The sequence below is a fragment of the Larimichthys crocea genome, chromosome VII, assembly GCF_000972845.2.
Source record: "Larimichthys crocea isolate SSNF chromosome VII, L_crocea_2.0, whole genome shotgun sequence".
NCBI lineage: Eukaryota > Metazoa > Chordata > Actinopteri > Sciaenidae > Larimichthys > Larimichthys crocea.
In genome coordinates, this window is record NC_040017.1 from 8,618,563 (window position 1) to 8,633,133 (window position 14,571).

A 14,571-nucleotide genomic window follows, 5' to 3' on the forward strand; every position below is an offset into this window, starting at 1 on the left:
CAGGTTAAATATCCCCAACAATCACAAGTTAGTCTATACAGATGTGGCATTTGATGTTATTGTAAAGCCTCGTTGCTTGCTTAGTAAATTTGCAGTCTTTCAAATGGGCTAAATTTCACTATATGTTATAATATTATTTATTGCAAGTTTTTATAACTTTACAATGAACTAAAGTTAAATTAACAAAATGTCCCTGCCTCAGATTTACGAGGCGCACCTAAAGGCAGCACAGGGAGGCGTTTCCACTGTATCCGCCGCTGCGTCGCCTGCATGCTCAGCCTGCTGTCTCCTCCTCTCCACCTCCTCCTCCTCCACCTCCTCTTCCTTATTTCCCCCCCTGCATCTGCTCTCTACCACCTGCCACAGCAGCGACGCAGAGATGGAGAGCTGCTGCAAATTAATGTAAGCTCACGGAAGAAGACTACAAAAGAGGGAGACAGAGAGAAAGACACACATAAAAAGAAAGACAGATTTAAAAAAAGGGGGGAGACACGGAGAAAGAGAGAGAAAGAAGCGGAAACACAGAAACATATGGTTTGTTTGAAGAGCGGCTGTTTCTGAGGACTGCTGAACCGAGGCTTAAAAAAAAAAAAAAAAAACTTATTCAACCACCTTGATCAACTAAAAGGCACATTTGAATCATCCATTTCATATTTTGTTTTTTTTTGCAACGCTTCTTTGCTTCATCTGTGTGTGCTCTCACCTGTGCGAGGCTGTGGCTTACACCTCTGTTTGATTAGTTTTTTTGCGGGTTGGATTGCGGCTGTTGTACCTCCCTTAACGCGCGCACACACACACACACACACACACACACACTCACACGCACACTGATCATCACAAGACGCGGTGCAGCCTACAAGAGCTTCTTGCAACGAGGAAATTGAATTAGACAAGTTATCCTCCACAGAAGAGGAGATTACAAGAGTGGCTGGCTGTCGGCTTCTCCGGCTCATCGTGTCTCCTCCAGGGCCCACCAGGAGTCTCTAAGACCACCCCCCTACACACACACACACACACACACTTCCTTTTCTCTCCTTCCCGGTATCAAGCCATGTCTGGACAGACTGTGACCATCCCGGACGACCGGGCATTTGCCAGCTTTAAGTCGGAGTGTCTGTGCGAGGAGGGCTGGAGTATGAACTACACCAAGCGGGGTATCACGGTGTGGAGCCAGGGACTGGAAGAGGGGAAGTCCGTCCACAAAATTAAGGTGAGTTATCCCCCCTAGAATGTGTTAAAATACAACAAAGTGTGCATTTAATCGGTACTCTCACTTTCTATTGAGCACTAGAGACATATCTAACCTTCACATGTATGATAGAAAGTAGTGTTGAAAGAATAAAACAGCTGTGCTGTATAATCCAGTTGCCAGGAAAAGTGCTTCATCTGAATTCCCATATGATTCAAACTGCTGACATGCTTTAACCACTGCTGTTTGCTGCATGGTAGTTGCAGAGGTTTCTCCAACCCACTAGAAAGAAAACAAAATGTATTTAGATGACACAGCATACTGTATGTTGCCCCTCTTTTGTAAGCACATAAACAAATGGGTTTAAACAATAGTCCCAATATGATGGCAACAATGCAACGGCAGTAAAAACACATCCAGTGTTAGATTCACTCCTCTATTTATAAATGTGTATAGTGGCAGGGCTGTGAATTGATGCCTGATGCACACTATAAGAAATCCCCTGAAAGTAAAGAGAAGTGAGCAGTCAGCCTCAGGATGCAGGTTTAATTCTCCTGAGACACCCATAGTCTTTTTTGCCAGTGATACTATTTTCTAGTTTCGACCAAAAAATCTGCCAAATCGGGGCAGCATCGCGTGTAATATTTCAGCTTACTTTGTTGACTCCTGTGGAGTTGGTTTTGCATTCATTTAACACACAGGGAAGTGAACAAAAGCGTGCACTGAAATAGTACAGTGGATAATAGAGCTGACTGGAGCTGAAAGGAATAGTCAATTAGCTGATAAGTCAACAGAGAGAAATTGAAAGCGATGACTTCAGTTATGAATGAAATCATTTATTCAGTGGTTACAGCTTATGAAATTTGAAGATTTGGTGCTTCGCTGTGGTTCATATAAATCTAAACTGAATATCTTTGAGTTTAGTTACACAATATGCAGGTTGTGTTTGGCTATGGCAACTTGTGATGGTCGTCATTGTTTGGAGGTATTTTAATAATTAAATGCTTAACCAACGCTTAAGGTGCGGTAGGTGGGAAAATGTAGTAGTTCCTGATTGCTGTTTATGTAAGGAAATAATGTGACAGAGCCATGAAAGCACTTGATCGGTAAACTTTGTTATCTAGTCAAATAAGCAGTCGTGGCAGTTTGAATGTTGAATGTTTGTCAGTGAGGAGGTGTCACGAGGACAGTGATGTCACCTTAAGCCATGGAAAAAACTGCTGTGTACCAGCTCACACATTATGTTTGACCACAGTCATTAATAATGCTTTGTTAGTGTTCTGGGACAGAGACCTGGTGGAAAAAACAAAGTCAGACTCTGCCTTTGCAGCATATTTTGTTGCAAAAACACAAGAGTTATATCTCCTGAATAGGAAAAGATGATTACGAAAGTAGTTTGAATTTGCACACATGTTAGGATGCAAAGTAATTCATACAGTGAAAGTCAAGAAGATAATCAGCCATTTGAAGAACATTAAATGCTGTAAGCCACGATAACATTTGTTGGCTCAGGTGACCTGAGTTAACGTTTAAAATGTATAAACACCTACCAAGGAACATTCATTCATACATATATTCTATCTTGCAGGTCATACATGATTAAATGTTGAAAGAGTCATTTAAACAATGTGGACAGTACGTTTTAAGTCCAGCCACACATAGTGATGAAATCTAGCAGCTATTTGGGCCTACAACCTTCTGGAAATGGTTAAAATGTCCAGAAGGTGTACACTACAGTCTCCACTTGACTGACATGCAATTTAGTGCTTAACTCTAATCACCTCCTGCAGTGTTGTCACTTTCACTTTAAGACGGATTTGGCATCACAGCTGACAGTTTTGGGAAGGTTGCTTCCACATTTCCAACTTTTACTTACTGATCTGACCTGACATGGAGATCTGATTACTGTCACTCAGCCTGAGATACATTTTGTTCCCATATATAGAGAGAAATTAAACACACTCTCCTCTGTGTGTGCTTTACTGCTGGTGTATCCGGGTCAGAGGAGTGTAAGCGAGCCACCAGGTGTTTACTTTGTTAAATAAAGTGGTGTGTGCATGCATGGGTGTGTGTCTGTGTACATAGGGGTGTGCAGGGGACCAGAACCCCCACCGCCTCTATCTATCTGTGTACCTGTGTGGCAGTTTCTTTGTGTGTGTGTGTGTGTGTGTGTAGTGTAGTAAACGGGCCAATCAGAATTGTGTAAATTAGCCTCATTTGCCTGTGTGTTTCCTCAGGGTATGTATATGTCGTGTGTGTGTGTGTGTGTGTGTGTGTGTGTGTGTGTGTGCGCGCAGAGGATAAGGTTCTGCTTATTCATGCTTTTTCATACAGGACAGGTGTGTTTCCTCACGACAGCTCTGCAAACAGAGAAGTAGAATGTGCACACAGACACGCACATTAGCAGTTAGGGTGGGGTTTGTATCAACTAAAACTGGCACTTTATGTAAATATAACAGTTATAGGTGCTTCATTTTGCAATGTGTGTCATCTATGCATCGTTTTTTTATCATCATATCATTTATATATTCAGTCTTACACACAGCCACTTTTTTTTATCTAAACCCTGACATGACAAAAGTATGTTTATTCATCTGTGACATTAATTGTCTCAAAGGTGGTCGTGGGTGTTTGCCACAGATACAGCTCTTCTATTTATAGCTGAAATAAAAGCATGCATCATTGCTGATGCATGTTGAATGATAAATGTGTGTGTTCATGCTCTCTTCCTGTTTCACTTTGCCCTCTTTACAATAGCAGGAGAGAGAGAGAGAGAACAGACTGGCAAACATCATTATCATTAGTGGTCTAATTATCATCTACCTCATTATCATTGTAATCATTGCTACTGCCATATTCATCAATAATGACTTTTGTATCATGGTGTTATCACAACTGTAATCACTCACACCAACCATCATCATCATCATCATCATCATCATCATCGTAATATCATTTGTCAGCACATGACTCCGCACACACACAATGCACAGCGTGATAGTTTGTGTCAGTGTGTGGGTGGTTTTGTTTGTTTTAATAGTTTGACAGTCTGTCAGATCTCACATCCACACACACACACACACACTCAAACACTGGAGACTCCTGGGATCGCCTTCTCCCCTGCTGACACACAGGGAAGCCCAGCTCTGAATCACATACGCACCCCCTCTATTTTATTTTTTTTCCCCCTCCAGTTTTCTTCCACAATCATGTATCAGCACCCAGAGGAGCAAATGATGAGAGCTGACAGGTTGGGGGAGAGGAAGGAAGAGTGAGGCAGGGAGAGAACAAGAGCGGGTGAGAGAGGATATAAGGTAGAGGAGAGGAGTGGGAGGAGTGGGTTGGATGTGCAGGGGTCAGAGGTTTTATTCTGAGTGGGCACTGGGCACAGACTCAGAACAAGCATCAAGAAAAGACACACACACACACACACACACACACACACACACACACACACGCACACACACCTATTGTTGATGTACCTACTCATCCACCTCTTTGTCTATTTCCTCCCCTGTTTTATCTCCCTGAACTCTCTTTCACCCGCCTCTCTCTATCTCCGTCTCCTTGCTTCATTTGTTGACTTCACCGAATTAGGGTGTAATAGAATTACGCACACGTGTACTTAGCTGGCTGTATGTCTTCATTCTGTACTGGACGTCTTTGGCTCGCTACAGTTCTCTTCTTTTGCCTTTTTTTATTTGGTTTCAGTCTCTGTCTTCCTCCTACTCCTGTTTCCATTAGCCTGTGCCTGATACAACACATCCATTATTCTCTCTTCTCTGGTCTTTTCTGACTTAACAAGGCCAATCTGTCTACACATGCAAACGGAAACTAAATATGAGTCCTTACTGATACTGGTGTCATTATTTGTTAATGTTGGCTTTCTGTAGATATAACACATTTAACATTTGTAGTATCATTTTTTTTAGTTTTGTTTTTTTTTTCATTCTGAGGTAATCACCAAACATGGCTTTTCAAAATCCCATCATACTGTATCCTGTATAGGCTGTCGTAGTACCAATATGAAGAGTTGATTTTGAGCCTGGAATTCTGTAAAGAGCAAAGTGTTTTCTTAACTATCATCAGCGGGAATCACGCATTCTCTGTTTTTAGGCATTGCTGTTTACTGTAATGTCATTCTGCAGCACTTTCTCGTAACAATCAGAATCATTTCTGGATAATAACAGAATATTTGTGAAGGTTTTAACTTTTGCTTTTACCAGACTGACATTGCATTAGTCCAGGCAGAGCAGTATTAGATTCATTTACAACCGCTAATCACATTTAACACAATGGGCCTTATTTAAATGGCCTCCTCATGCTCTGGTTTCTTACTAGCAGTGCTGCAAACTTAACTTACTTCTTTTACTTGATTAAGCGTAGCTCTAGCACAATGTAAAAAGACTCCGTCAGAAAAGTTATGCATTTAAAATGATACTTAGGTAAAGTATAAAAGAAAGTAAAATACATGTTCAAGTACTCATTATAGAGACTGGCCCTTTTCCGTTTTAATGACTTATCACATGTACAATATAATGCAATCCAGCACAACAGCTGTGCCATAAATTCTACCTTTGTGACATTTATAATGATCGCTTCTTGTTGACATTGTTAGAAAAAGTTTATTACTGAGATCATGTAAACATGGTGTTATACTAGACTGCAATAACGTAGGATGTAACTGAACTGAAAGTTGATAAAAAACAGTTGTATTGGACTGCTTAGATTGTACCAGTGTACCTAATAAAGTGGCCACTGAATGCATAATATTATCTATAACAATTCATATAAATTAATCATATACAGCTGTAGCTGTCAGATAAATGGAGTAGAAGTATAAAGATGTATAAAGTGGGAATACACTTCAAGATAAAATACTGACATGGTAAACATTTCAAACAGAATCAGGGTGCTGCTACTGTGCATGTTGGCTCACTGGAGAGTCTCTGCTGCAATAAATGGAACAGAACATTAGTATCATTGGAAATGCCTGCATGGACCCTACTATTTCATATCAAAATGGCCGCTGGTAAAAAGGCCAATGGCACCTGTGTCCTTGTTTTAACTACAGTATCTTCCAAATAGGGTGTCAGTTATAAGTGTGATTATTTGAGGAAAACCCCTTAAACCAAATGTATAATCACAAGTTGGTATAAATGTTACAATCAGCTAAAGATAATGTGTCTGCACAGATGATGAATATAGCATGTGGCTTTATTTGGCCTATGTGACACGTTCAGACGTTCATGTGTTCTTATTCTGTCGCTCTGTGTTATTGTTGTCAGCCCTCAGCCGTGTGTATTTACCTGTTCTCTGCACCCGTTCTACATTGTCTTATTCTCAGTGAGGGTTCTGTGTTGGGATGTCATTTCAATTTAGCATTTTCAGTTTTCTTTGTTTCACACTGTGGCCGGTTGCGAAACCCTGTGAGATTGCGGCTATGTCTTAAGGGCGAGAGGGACACAATTTATTTGAAGAGCATTTGGGCAGCAACAAGTGAGCATAGCTCTCACCTCCCATAGTGTGCATGCAGGGACATTGCTGTGCATGTCCACTTTAGATTAGAGGTAGAAGAACAACATTTCTCGAACAAGTGGGTTGGAAGCAAAAATGGGACATTGAGAGTTATAATGATATCTGGTCCCTGGACGATTAACGTCACTTGATCTGGGTCTTTGTAAAAAAAAAAAAAAAAAATCTGAAATGGTTGAGTTCTCCATCCTCGTTTTTACCTTCCCACTGCTTATCTTCATTTTTGTGTAATATCAGCTTTCATTTCCTCGTCAGTGGAAACTCTGTCTCTAAATCCTTTTTGCAGTACCACCTGAATGAGTACTTCCGATGACAAGTTTTCTAAATGGTGCATATGTTGTGGTGTTATCACTTACTATTTCACAAGCTGTTGTTATCATAGGCCAAAAGGAGACCTATGAGTTTAAACAGCTGTACAGTCAAATGTAGAGTGAAGATGGTGATCATTTTCTTAAATTAAGCCCATGGGGAACAAGAGAAAAGAGATGGTGGAGAATAAGCTTTAAACCCTCTGGACTGATCTGTAATGGGAGTTAAAATCAGACAGACAACCGCCCTCGGTCCATTTCTTTCTCGTTTTCTCTTTATCTCTTGTTCTATTTTTCTCTCTGTCTTTTCTGGCCTCTCACTTGCTTTTAGTGTCTCTTTGTGTCATTCATCCTTCATCGCTTTGTCCTTCTTTGTTGTTATTATTAAGGCTAATTCCCCCTGACAATTGTAACTGTAGTAACAGCTTTACTCTAGGGCTGCAGACCTCTCTTTACACAGGCTGTATGTACAGTGCCACGTATTCCAAATCTGACATAGACATGAGTCCCAAATGGTTTCATTAACAATAAGCTGTGACACACCTACACCAAACCTGTTCCAAATCAACAAGTACGGATATATAAATAATTAATTCCTCTTAGATTTTGCTTTGTAAATGTATCTGTCATGCGCACAGACCATTTGACAGCTCATAATCTGTCTGTCTGCGTCCTGTACTGTTTTTTTTTTTTTGTTTTGTTTTTTTCTATTTAACAACTCAGGTCTAATAATGATTCGTCTGTGGTCAGTGGCCTGTCTCTTGATTCTCTTCTAATTTCACTTTCCCTCCCTCTGTCACACACAAACACAGTCTTTATCTCTACTCTTTGACACTGACACCATTTGATGTATAATCGTCACGCATCAGCTGCCATATTTGTGTGTGTTTCTTTCAAACTTCGTATGTGCAGGATCCTTCAACAGTTGTGCTTATCTTTGATCCACCAGGGTTTGTTTTCACTTCACACCCACATTTGCTGGCATGAACAATGACAAACTGTAGATCTTCTCAACAATGGCACAGTACTTCCCTGCAAATGTCTGGAATGCAGCTTCATTAAAATCTAATGGATTTTCCTGCTCCATAGCTTGCATTGGACAGAGCTCTGCGGTGTTTTGCACGATAGCCTGAGTTACGCTCAATAAATCTGGTTTAGTCTAATTCAGTCTAATGTTTTTAAACACCTTTTTCTCTCCTTCTGTCTCTCGTTCATTCTCAGTGTCAGATGGTGTGTAAGGACGTGTCAGCTGAGACCATGTACGACGTTCTCCATGACATTGAATACAGAAGAAAATGGGACACAAACGTCCTTGAGACCTTCGATATCGGGAAACTCACGGTCAATGCGGATGTTGGTTACTACTCATGTATGTTACACGCTCATTTGTCCTGTTTGCAAAAAACATCAGTGTTCATTTTTTACCACTATGATTTGTGAAGGAGAGACACAAAATGCACAGTCAAAGTTTTGTCAACCAAATTTATTGTGTTCGTTAACAGGGAGATGTCCACACCCTCTTCGGAACCGCGATGTCATCACACTCCGCTCCTGGCTGCCAATAGGGAAAGATTACATCATCATGAACTACTCTGTCAAACATGCTGTAAGTAATACACACACGTATAAAGTAATACACTTGCTCAGCTGGGGCCCTGCTTATTGACTCCCACTATAACTCTGTGCATGTGTGTTCAAAGGTGCGTTGTGAAACTAATGGCCTGTCTTAAAATGAGTGTGCTTTGGGTGCGCTGGCAATGAACGTTGATCTTTAGGATCTTAATCCATAAATATTTGTGGAAAGCACTCCCTTACCTTGAGCTGTCAGTGCTTTTACCTGAGAGACTGATACAGTATATGTTCTGTCTGCTCAATTTAAGTGTAGGACAGTTCATTTGGTTCAGTTTAATACAATCCGTTATAGTTCAGCTTTCTGTCATGCTTTTTAAGAAGTAGGCCAAAGGCTGATAAGAGACCGTGTGAGTGACTTTCAGTTTGGAATCTGGCCCGAATCCTCAGCCTTTAATTTGGCTGTATTTCTGAGTTTCTTATCCAACTGGAAGGAGAGAGCTATCTCATGTAAAAGCATGTACTCATCACCTCTGTCAACACTGCAACAACCAATGATCCTCATTATCTGTTAATCTGATGATTGTTTTGTCTGACTAACAGTCTACGCCTAAGGGAGTTCAGTTTACTATCCTAAGACAATAAAGAAAAGCAGTAAATCTTCATTGCTTGGCATTTGTGCTTGAAAAATGACTTATTTGAATACAGAACTATCAAAAAAAAGTTGCTGATTCATTTTCTGACTATCAGATAATCAATTAACAGTCAGCTGTATCTCTCACAATCTGTCTTCCTGCCTCCTCTCTCTCCATTACTCGATTTCCTTTTTTTTTCTTTTGTCGTTTTTGCTTCTCTGTCTGCCCCCCTCACTCCCTTCTCCTCTCCTCCTTTTTCTCTCTCTGTTAATCACTCTCAGCTTCACTCACTAATATAATGTTTACAAAAGGATAAGACCTCTCATGTGACCGTTAGCTGTTGACTTCCGCCTCCCCTTCCGCATTCCCGCATCAATAAGTGGTTTGGAGCATAACACACAGTGTGTGTGTGTGTTGGCTATGTGTGTGTGTGTGTGTATGATTTACCTAAGGTCACTTTCGATGGTTACTCGAATTTAAGAGCTTGACTTGTGGAGTACAGCTTAAGTGAATGCTTAATAGAGTGCCGTGTTCATGCGTCCACTGTCAGGAGTCAGTCTACTTGTACTGTATCTGACACCGCAATCCTCTGTACTCTTTCCGGCTGTCATACATTTAGAAAAAAAATCAGTAATCAGTGTCTGCCCTGTAGTAACTGTTGCCATTAGGCAGATTTTTATAGAACTTGTACTTGTGCAAGAGGTCTATAAATATTTCTATTAGAGGTAATGACTACTAATGATTACTCTTAGTTCATCAATTGATATAGCCACAATGGCAAAATGGCTCCAGTGTCTGTCAGCCTGTCGATTGGTCCTTCACTTTGGAAGACTTCTAGACTGAAATCAAATATTGGATGGATGAAATTTTGTAGACATTCGTGGTCCCCAGGCAGTGAAGCTTCCTGTCTCCAGTGTGTGTGTCACCAGCGAAAAAAACAAATGACATTCTCATCAGCCTCAGCTCTACTTTGTGTGCTAAATTAGCACATGTTACCCACTGAGATAAGATGGCGAACATGGTAATTATTATACCTGCTTAACATAATCATGTTAGCGATGTCATTGTGAGCAGCATGCTGACATTAGCATTTAGGTCAAAGCACCACTGTGCCTTAGTAAGGCCTTACAGAGCTGCAGTCGACGAATATACTAACAAATGCCCATTGCGAGATACTAGAGCCCAAAGTGATGACTTATAAAACACAAAGTTAAGTAAATGTTCTGTTGATGAACAAATGAATTGATCATCACTTACCCAAGTCATAAGATATTACGTTTCCCTGTATTGACTGTAGAGAGAGAGACCTGAGACCCCCTGCATTAGCTCAGGATATCATAGTGTTATCTCTGATTACCCAGAAACCTGCAGATGTAATGTTTAACCATTATAATGCTAAAAACAGCAGAAATTCCTTCAAGGTTTTCTGCTAGTAGAGGAAATTTGAGCCAAATTCAGAAAAGGTAAAGCACTTATCTGAACTTCCACCCTGATAAAGGTTCTTTAGCTGACTGCTGCTCTGCATGCCTCTTAAGTGCTCCACTATGTTCCTGTCTCAGTTAGCACAGCCTAACTGGTACTGTATCATAATGAATAATAATCTTTTAGATATATAGTCAAAGGCGGCAGCAGTAGAACAGTGGGCTCGAGCTGGCCTTTACTGCTGTGTTATTCACAGCGTAGCGTGAACTGGATTTGCAGAAAGATGACTGTGAAGCAGAAACTCAGAGCAACTGACTGGCAGCAGAAAAACACCCTGATGCTTACTCTGCACAACTCATGTCAACCATTTGATAGATGTTCACAAAGAGCTAAAGACAACATTGATTTCTTAATATCTCGGCTTGTATCCATGCATTTATTGATGGATGATGCATTTTTGATAAATGAATTCAATCTGGAGCAACCAAAAATGAATGAAGATTTCTACAGGATGGCTCTTCCTGTTCAAGGCTGTTAGTACATGCATGAATAGGAATGATGTTAATTCCAATCTGTGTGTGTGTGTGTGTGTGTGTGTGTGTGTGTGTGTGTGTGTGTGTGTGTGTGTGTGTGTGTGTGTGTGTGTGTGTGTGGTTTCTACAGAAATACCCTCCTAAAAAGGATATGGTGCGAGCTGTGTCTATTCAGACTGGCTATATGATCCAGTACCAGGGACCCAACCACTGTATCCTCACTTACATGGCCCAGGTAGACCCAAGAGGTAAGTAATACACACACACACACACACACACACACACACACACACACATTAATTTAGGTACACATACAAAAGATGACCAAAGCATGCAGGTATATACTGACACACTCAGCTAGGTGCTTAACGCATGCTCAAAGTTGTAATGAATGATTCATTGCCCTGCCTTTATGTCAAAATGAGTCACCATAGTAACCATATGAAGGACAGTCTATTTCACTCTGCCGCCTCTCTCGCTCTGTCCTTTTTCCATTGCTCTTGCTCTCTTCTATTCATTAATCTTATCTTCTTTATTCTTTCCTGTTAATATGGTTGCAGCCAGTAGCAAGTTACAAATCTTCACTTTGATCCTGGATGACATACACAAATGTTAAATCATCCCCATCCTCCTCTTCCTCTTTTACCTCTTCTTTTCTCTTTGCAGGTTCATTACCCAAGTGGGTCGTCAACAGGTCTTCCCACCTCTTTGCTCCTCGTGTAAGTTATTTGCAGATTAACACATATTCTGTGAGTGTGTTTGTCGATGTGCTAATCTACAACACGGTGTGCCAAGATAAGGAACATGCACACCTTTATATGCATGTTCGTTTCCTCCTACACATTCCAGAAACAGTATTTGTTTGTCTGTTTGAGGGTGTTTGCATACTTGGAGCAAAGATTCTCTGGAGATTGAGGAATCTCTTGATGACAGCCAGAAAATAGCAGCGAGATGCACATATCCCACTGAAAATAACCATGCTAATAACGTCAACACAGTAAATACAAGAAGACGTTTCCACTCAATGTTTGAATGTTTATATTTTAATTTTTTTTCAGGCAATGAAGAAGATCAAAAAAGCCTGTTTGAACTATCCAGAGTGGAAGCAGAGACACAACCCTGGCTTGAAACCCTGGCTCTACCCTGAACAGACTACATTACCCAGCATCCCGCTCTCTGAGCTCAGCATCCAGCATGCAGAGAGTCTGGAGAATATTGATGAGAGCTCCCTGGCTGAGACCCAGGAGAGAGAAGACAGCGACTAACACAATACACGCCCATATATACATACATACACAGTTATGTATTCATACACAAACAGTAATGCAGGGTTACATGCATGCCTGATACACATCCATAACATTACACACACACACATACATATATATATGTGTAAATATGTGTGTGTATGTATACACACACATATTTACATACATACTGTAGATGCAGGTGCATATGCAGGCACATGTATGTAAGCATTCATGCACACAGACAAACTCATACTTGACCAACTCCATCACATACTTGCATACATAATGTATGAACATGTACATGCAAAATAGATACACACCCACCCACTCACAAGGGGCAGCGAAACTACGTATTTTTACAAGTCAGTGAACTAAAATTCATTGTAATCAGATGTAAATGTGATTTTCATGTCAGTTCGAGGGATATTAAAGTTTTGTAATCGGGACCTATGCAGATAATCATAGCAGAACATACAGTGTTTTTAGTAAGAATTGCTGTTCAAATGTTAAGTGACTAACCTGACAGTGCTGGCTCATGTATACAGTAAGTACACAACATTCATTTATGGACTTGCACATGCACATGTCTCTTTCTACCCATGTTGTCCTCATTATGTGTCTCCATCACATTTTGTAAGCACATGATAAATACGCAGGTGTGCAGAAGGCAGCTGGAACCCCCAACCAAACCTGCAACTCTCTCCATAATACACATACACACACACACACACACACACACACACACACATACACGTACTGTCTTGCTCCTCTATCTGAGAGATGTATGAATGTATGTAGAGTTTAAGAAATTAAATACAGATTCCTACAAAGGTTTTCAAATTTCACCAGCGATTTGAGTCTCTCTTTTTTTTTGTTCTTTTTTTTTGTATGTGTGTCCTACATGTGTCATCGCCTTTGTTCGGGTTGATGTCTGATGCTGCCTGCAGGTTTTCATGATGCTAAAATAGGTGTCGTTGACCTGATTAACTGGTTGATCGCTGTCATTCACATATTCTTTCAGTCACGCTCACAAAACCACTGATTTCACAACTGTCCTGCCATGATTAGAACAGGGAAACACCATGACATACAACCTATTGTATGTGTGTGTGTGTTTGGCTGTTTGCATGCACCCATTCATTCACATGTGTGTAGTGTATGTATGCTCAGTGGCCTAGATCAGAATTAGGAATCCCCCAATCTGTTGGCATGGCAACTCTGAGATCGACTCAGCACCAAGGAGAGATATAGAGAGATGAGAGCTCGCATGTCACAGAGGAAGTGACTTATTGCAGGGTGTCCGCCCATTCTCCCCTCTGTATGTCACCCTCATCTAAAGAGCACATATACTGTAAAAGCATCACGTGTACAGCAGCTACAGTTTCCTTCTTCCTGTGGTGGGTTAATTGCATGACCTGACACACACACACACACATATTATGATTTAAAATATGGATAAAGACCGCATTAAACAGTGGATATGAATAAGCAGAGAATATTATTTGAAAGTCCATGCGGTAAAAGAAACATTGTACTCTACATCTCACATCATGCCTTTAAAATGTTCTTTTTTTTCATCATCATCATCCTCTCTGACTGTTCCCTTTTTACAACATCCGCCCCTGCATATATGCACCGCCTCATGAAATATGAATGATGAAGGAAAGAGTATGCGAGTGATGGAAAAAAAGGCATGAGAAGTAGACTGGTGTTCCTGCAGCTGCCCTTGTGTGTAACCATCCATCCATCCATCCTCAGAGTTTTAATGAGGCCTCGCTCAGCCATCATTGTTTATGTGCGTGTGTGTCAGAGGAAAGAATTGCTTGTGCGCAAGTGTGTGAACTATGTGTCCCAGTGGCATCCCTGTATTGTCTTCCACCCGCCTCCACAGCAGGAGGAGACATATAAGCAGCACGACGGCCGGCTTCCCTCTGAGTGTGTTTCTGCATATGTGTCACACTGCCACCCCCATAGCAGCCCGGCCCACCAATGCTGATATCCTGCTGATGACTCATCACCACCACCACCACCTCCACCTCCTCCTCCTCCTCTCCTCTCTCCTGCTCCCTCTCCCTCTCCCTCCACCTCTTGTATTCTCCCCCCCTACTCTGTTTCAGGCCCTTTATCATC

At 41.0% G+C, this 14,571-nt stretch overlaps 1 protein-coding gene across 2 annotated transcripts; it reads left to right on the forward strand.

The window, feature by feature from the left end:
- The first annotated feature begins 280 nt into the window (after window positions 1-280).
- stard10 (StAR related lipid transfer domain containing 10) lies at window positions 281-13,289 on the forward strand. Of its 2 annotated transcripts, XR_003462613.1 has the most exons (7): window positions 281-1,210; window positions 8,254-8,401; window positions 8,535-8,638; window positions 11,322-11,439; window positions 11,858-11,910; window positions 12,250-12,567; window positions 13,159-13,289. XR_003462613.1 is itself a non-coding variant. In XM_010732294.3 (6 exons), the coding sequence occupies exons 1-6, from the start codon at window positions 1,052-1,054 to the stop codon at window positions 12,454-12,456; spliced, it is 789 nt and encodes a 262-aa protein (XP_010730596.1). In that variant the 5' UTR covers window positions 281-1,051; the 3' UTR covers window positions 12,457-13,289. The 2 variants fall into 2 exon arrangements, 1 of the variants encoding a protein (XP_010730596.1); XM_010732294.3 differs by having other exon boundaries at window positions 12,250-13,289.
- The last annotated feature ends 1,282 nt before the right edge of the window (window positions 13,290-14,571 follow it).

Coding starts and splice junctions, on each gene's coding strand:
- stard10 (XM_010732294.3), top strand. CDS start 1,052: ATGTCTGGACAGACTGTGACCATCCCGGACGACCGGGCATTTGCCAGC. Junction 1,211..8,253: donor AGTCCGTCCACAAAATTAAG/GTGAGTTATCCC, acceptor GTTCATTCTCAG/TGTCAGATGGTGTGTAAGGA. Junction 11,440..11,857: donor GGCCCAGGTAGACCCAAGAG/GTAAGTAATACA, acceptor TTCTCTTTGCAG/GTTCATTACCCAAGTGGGTC.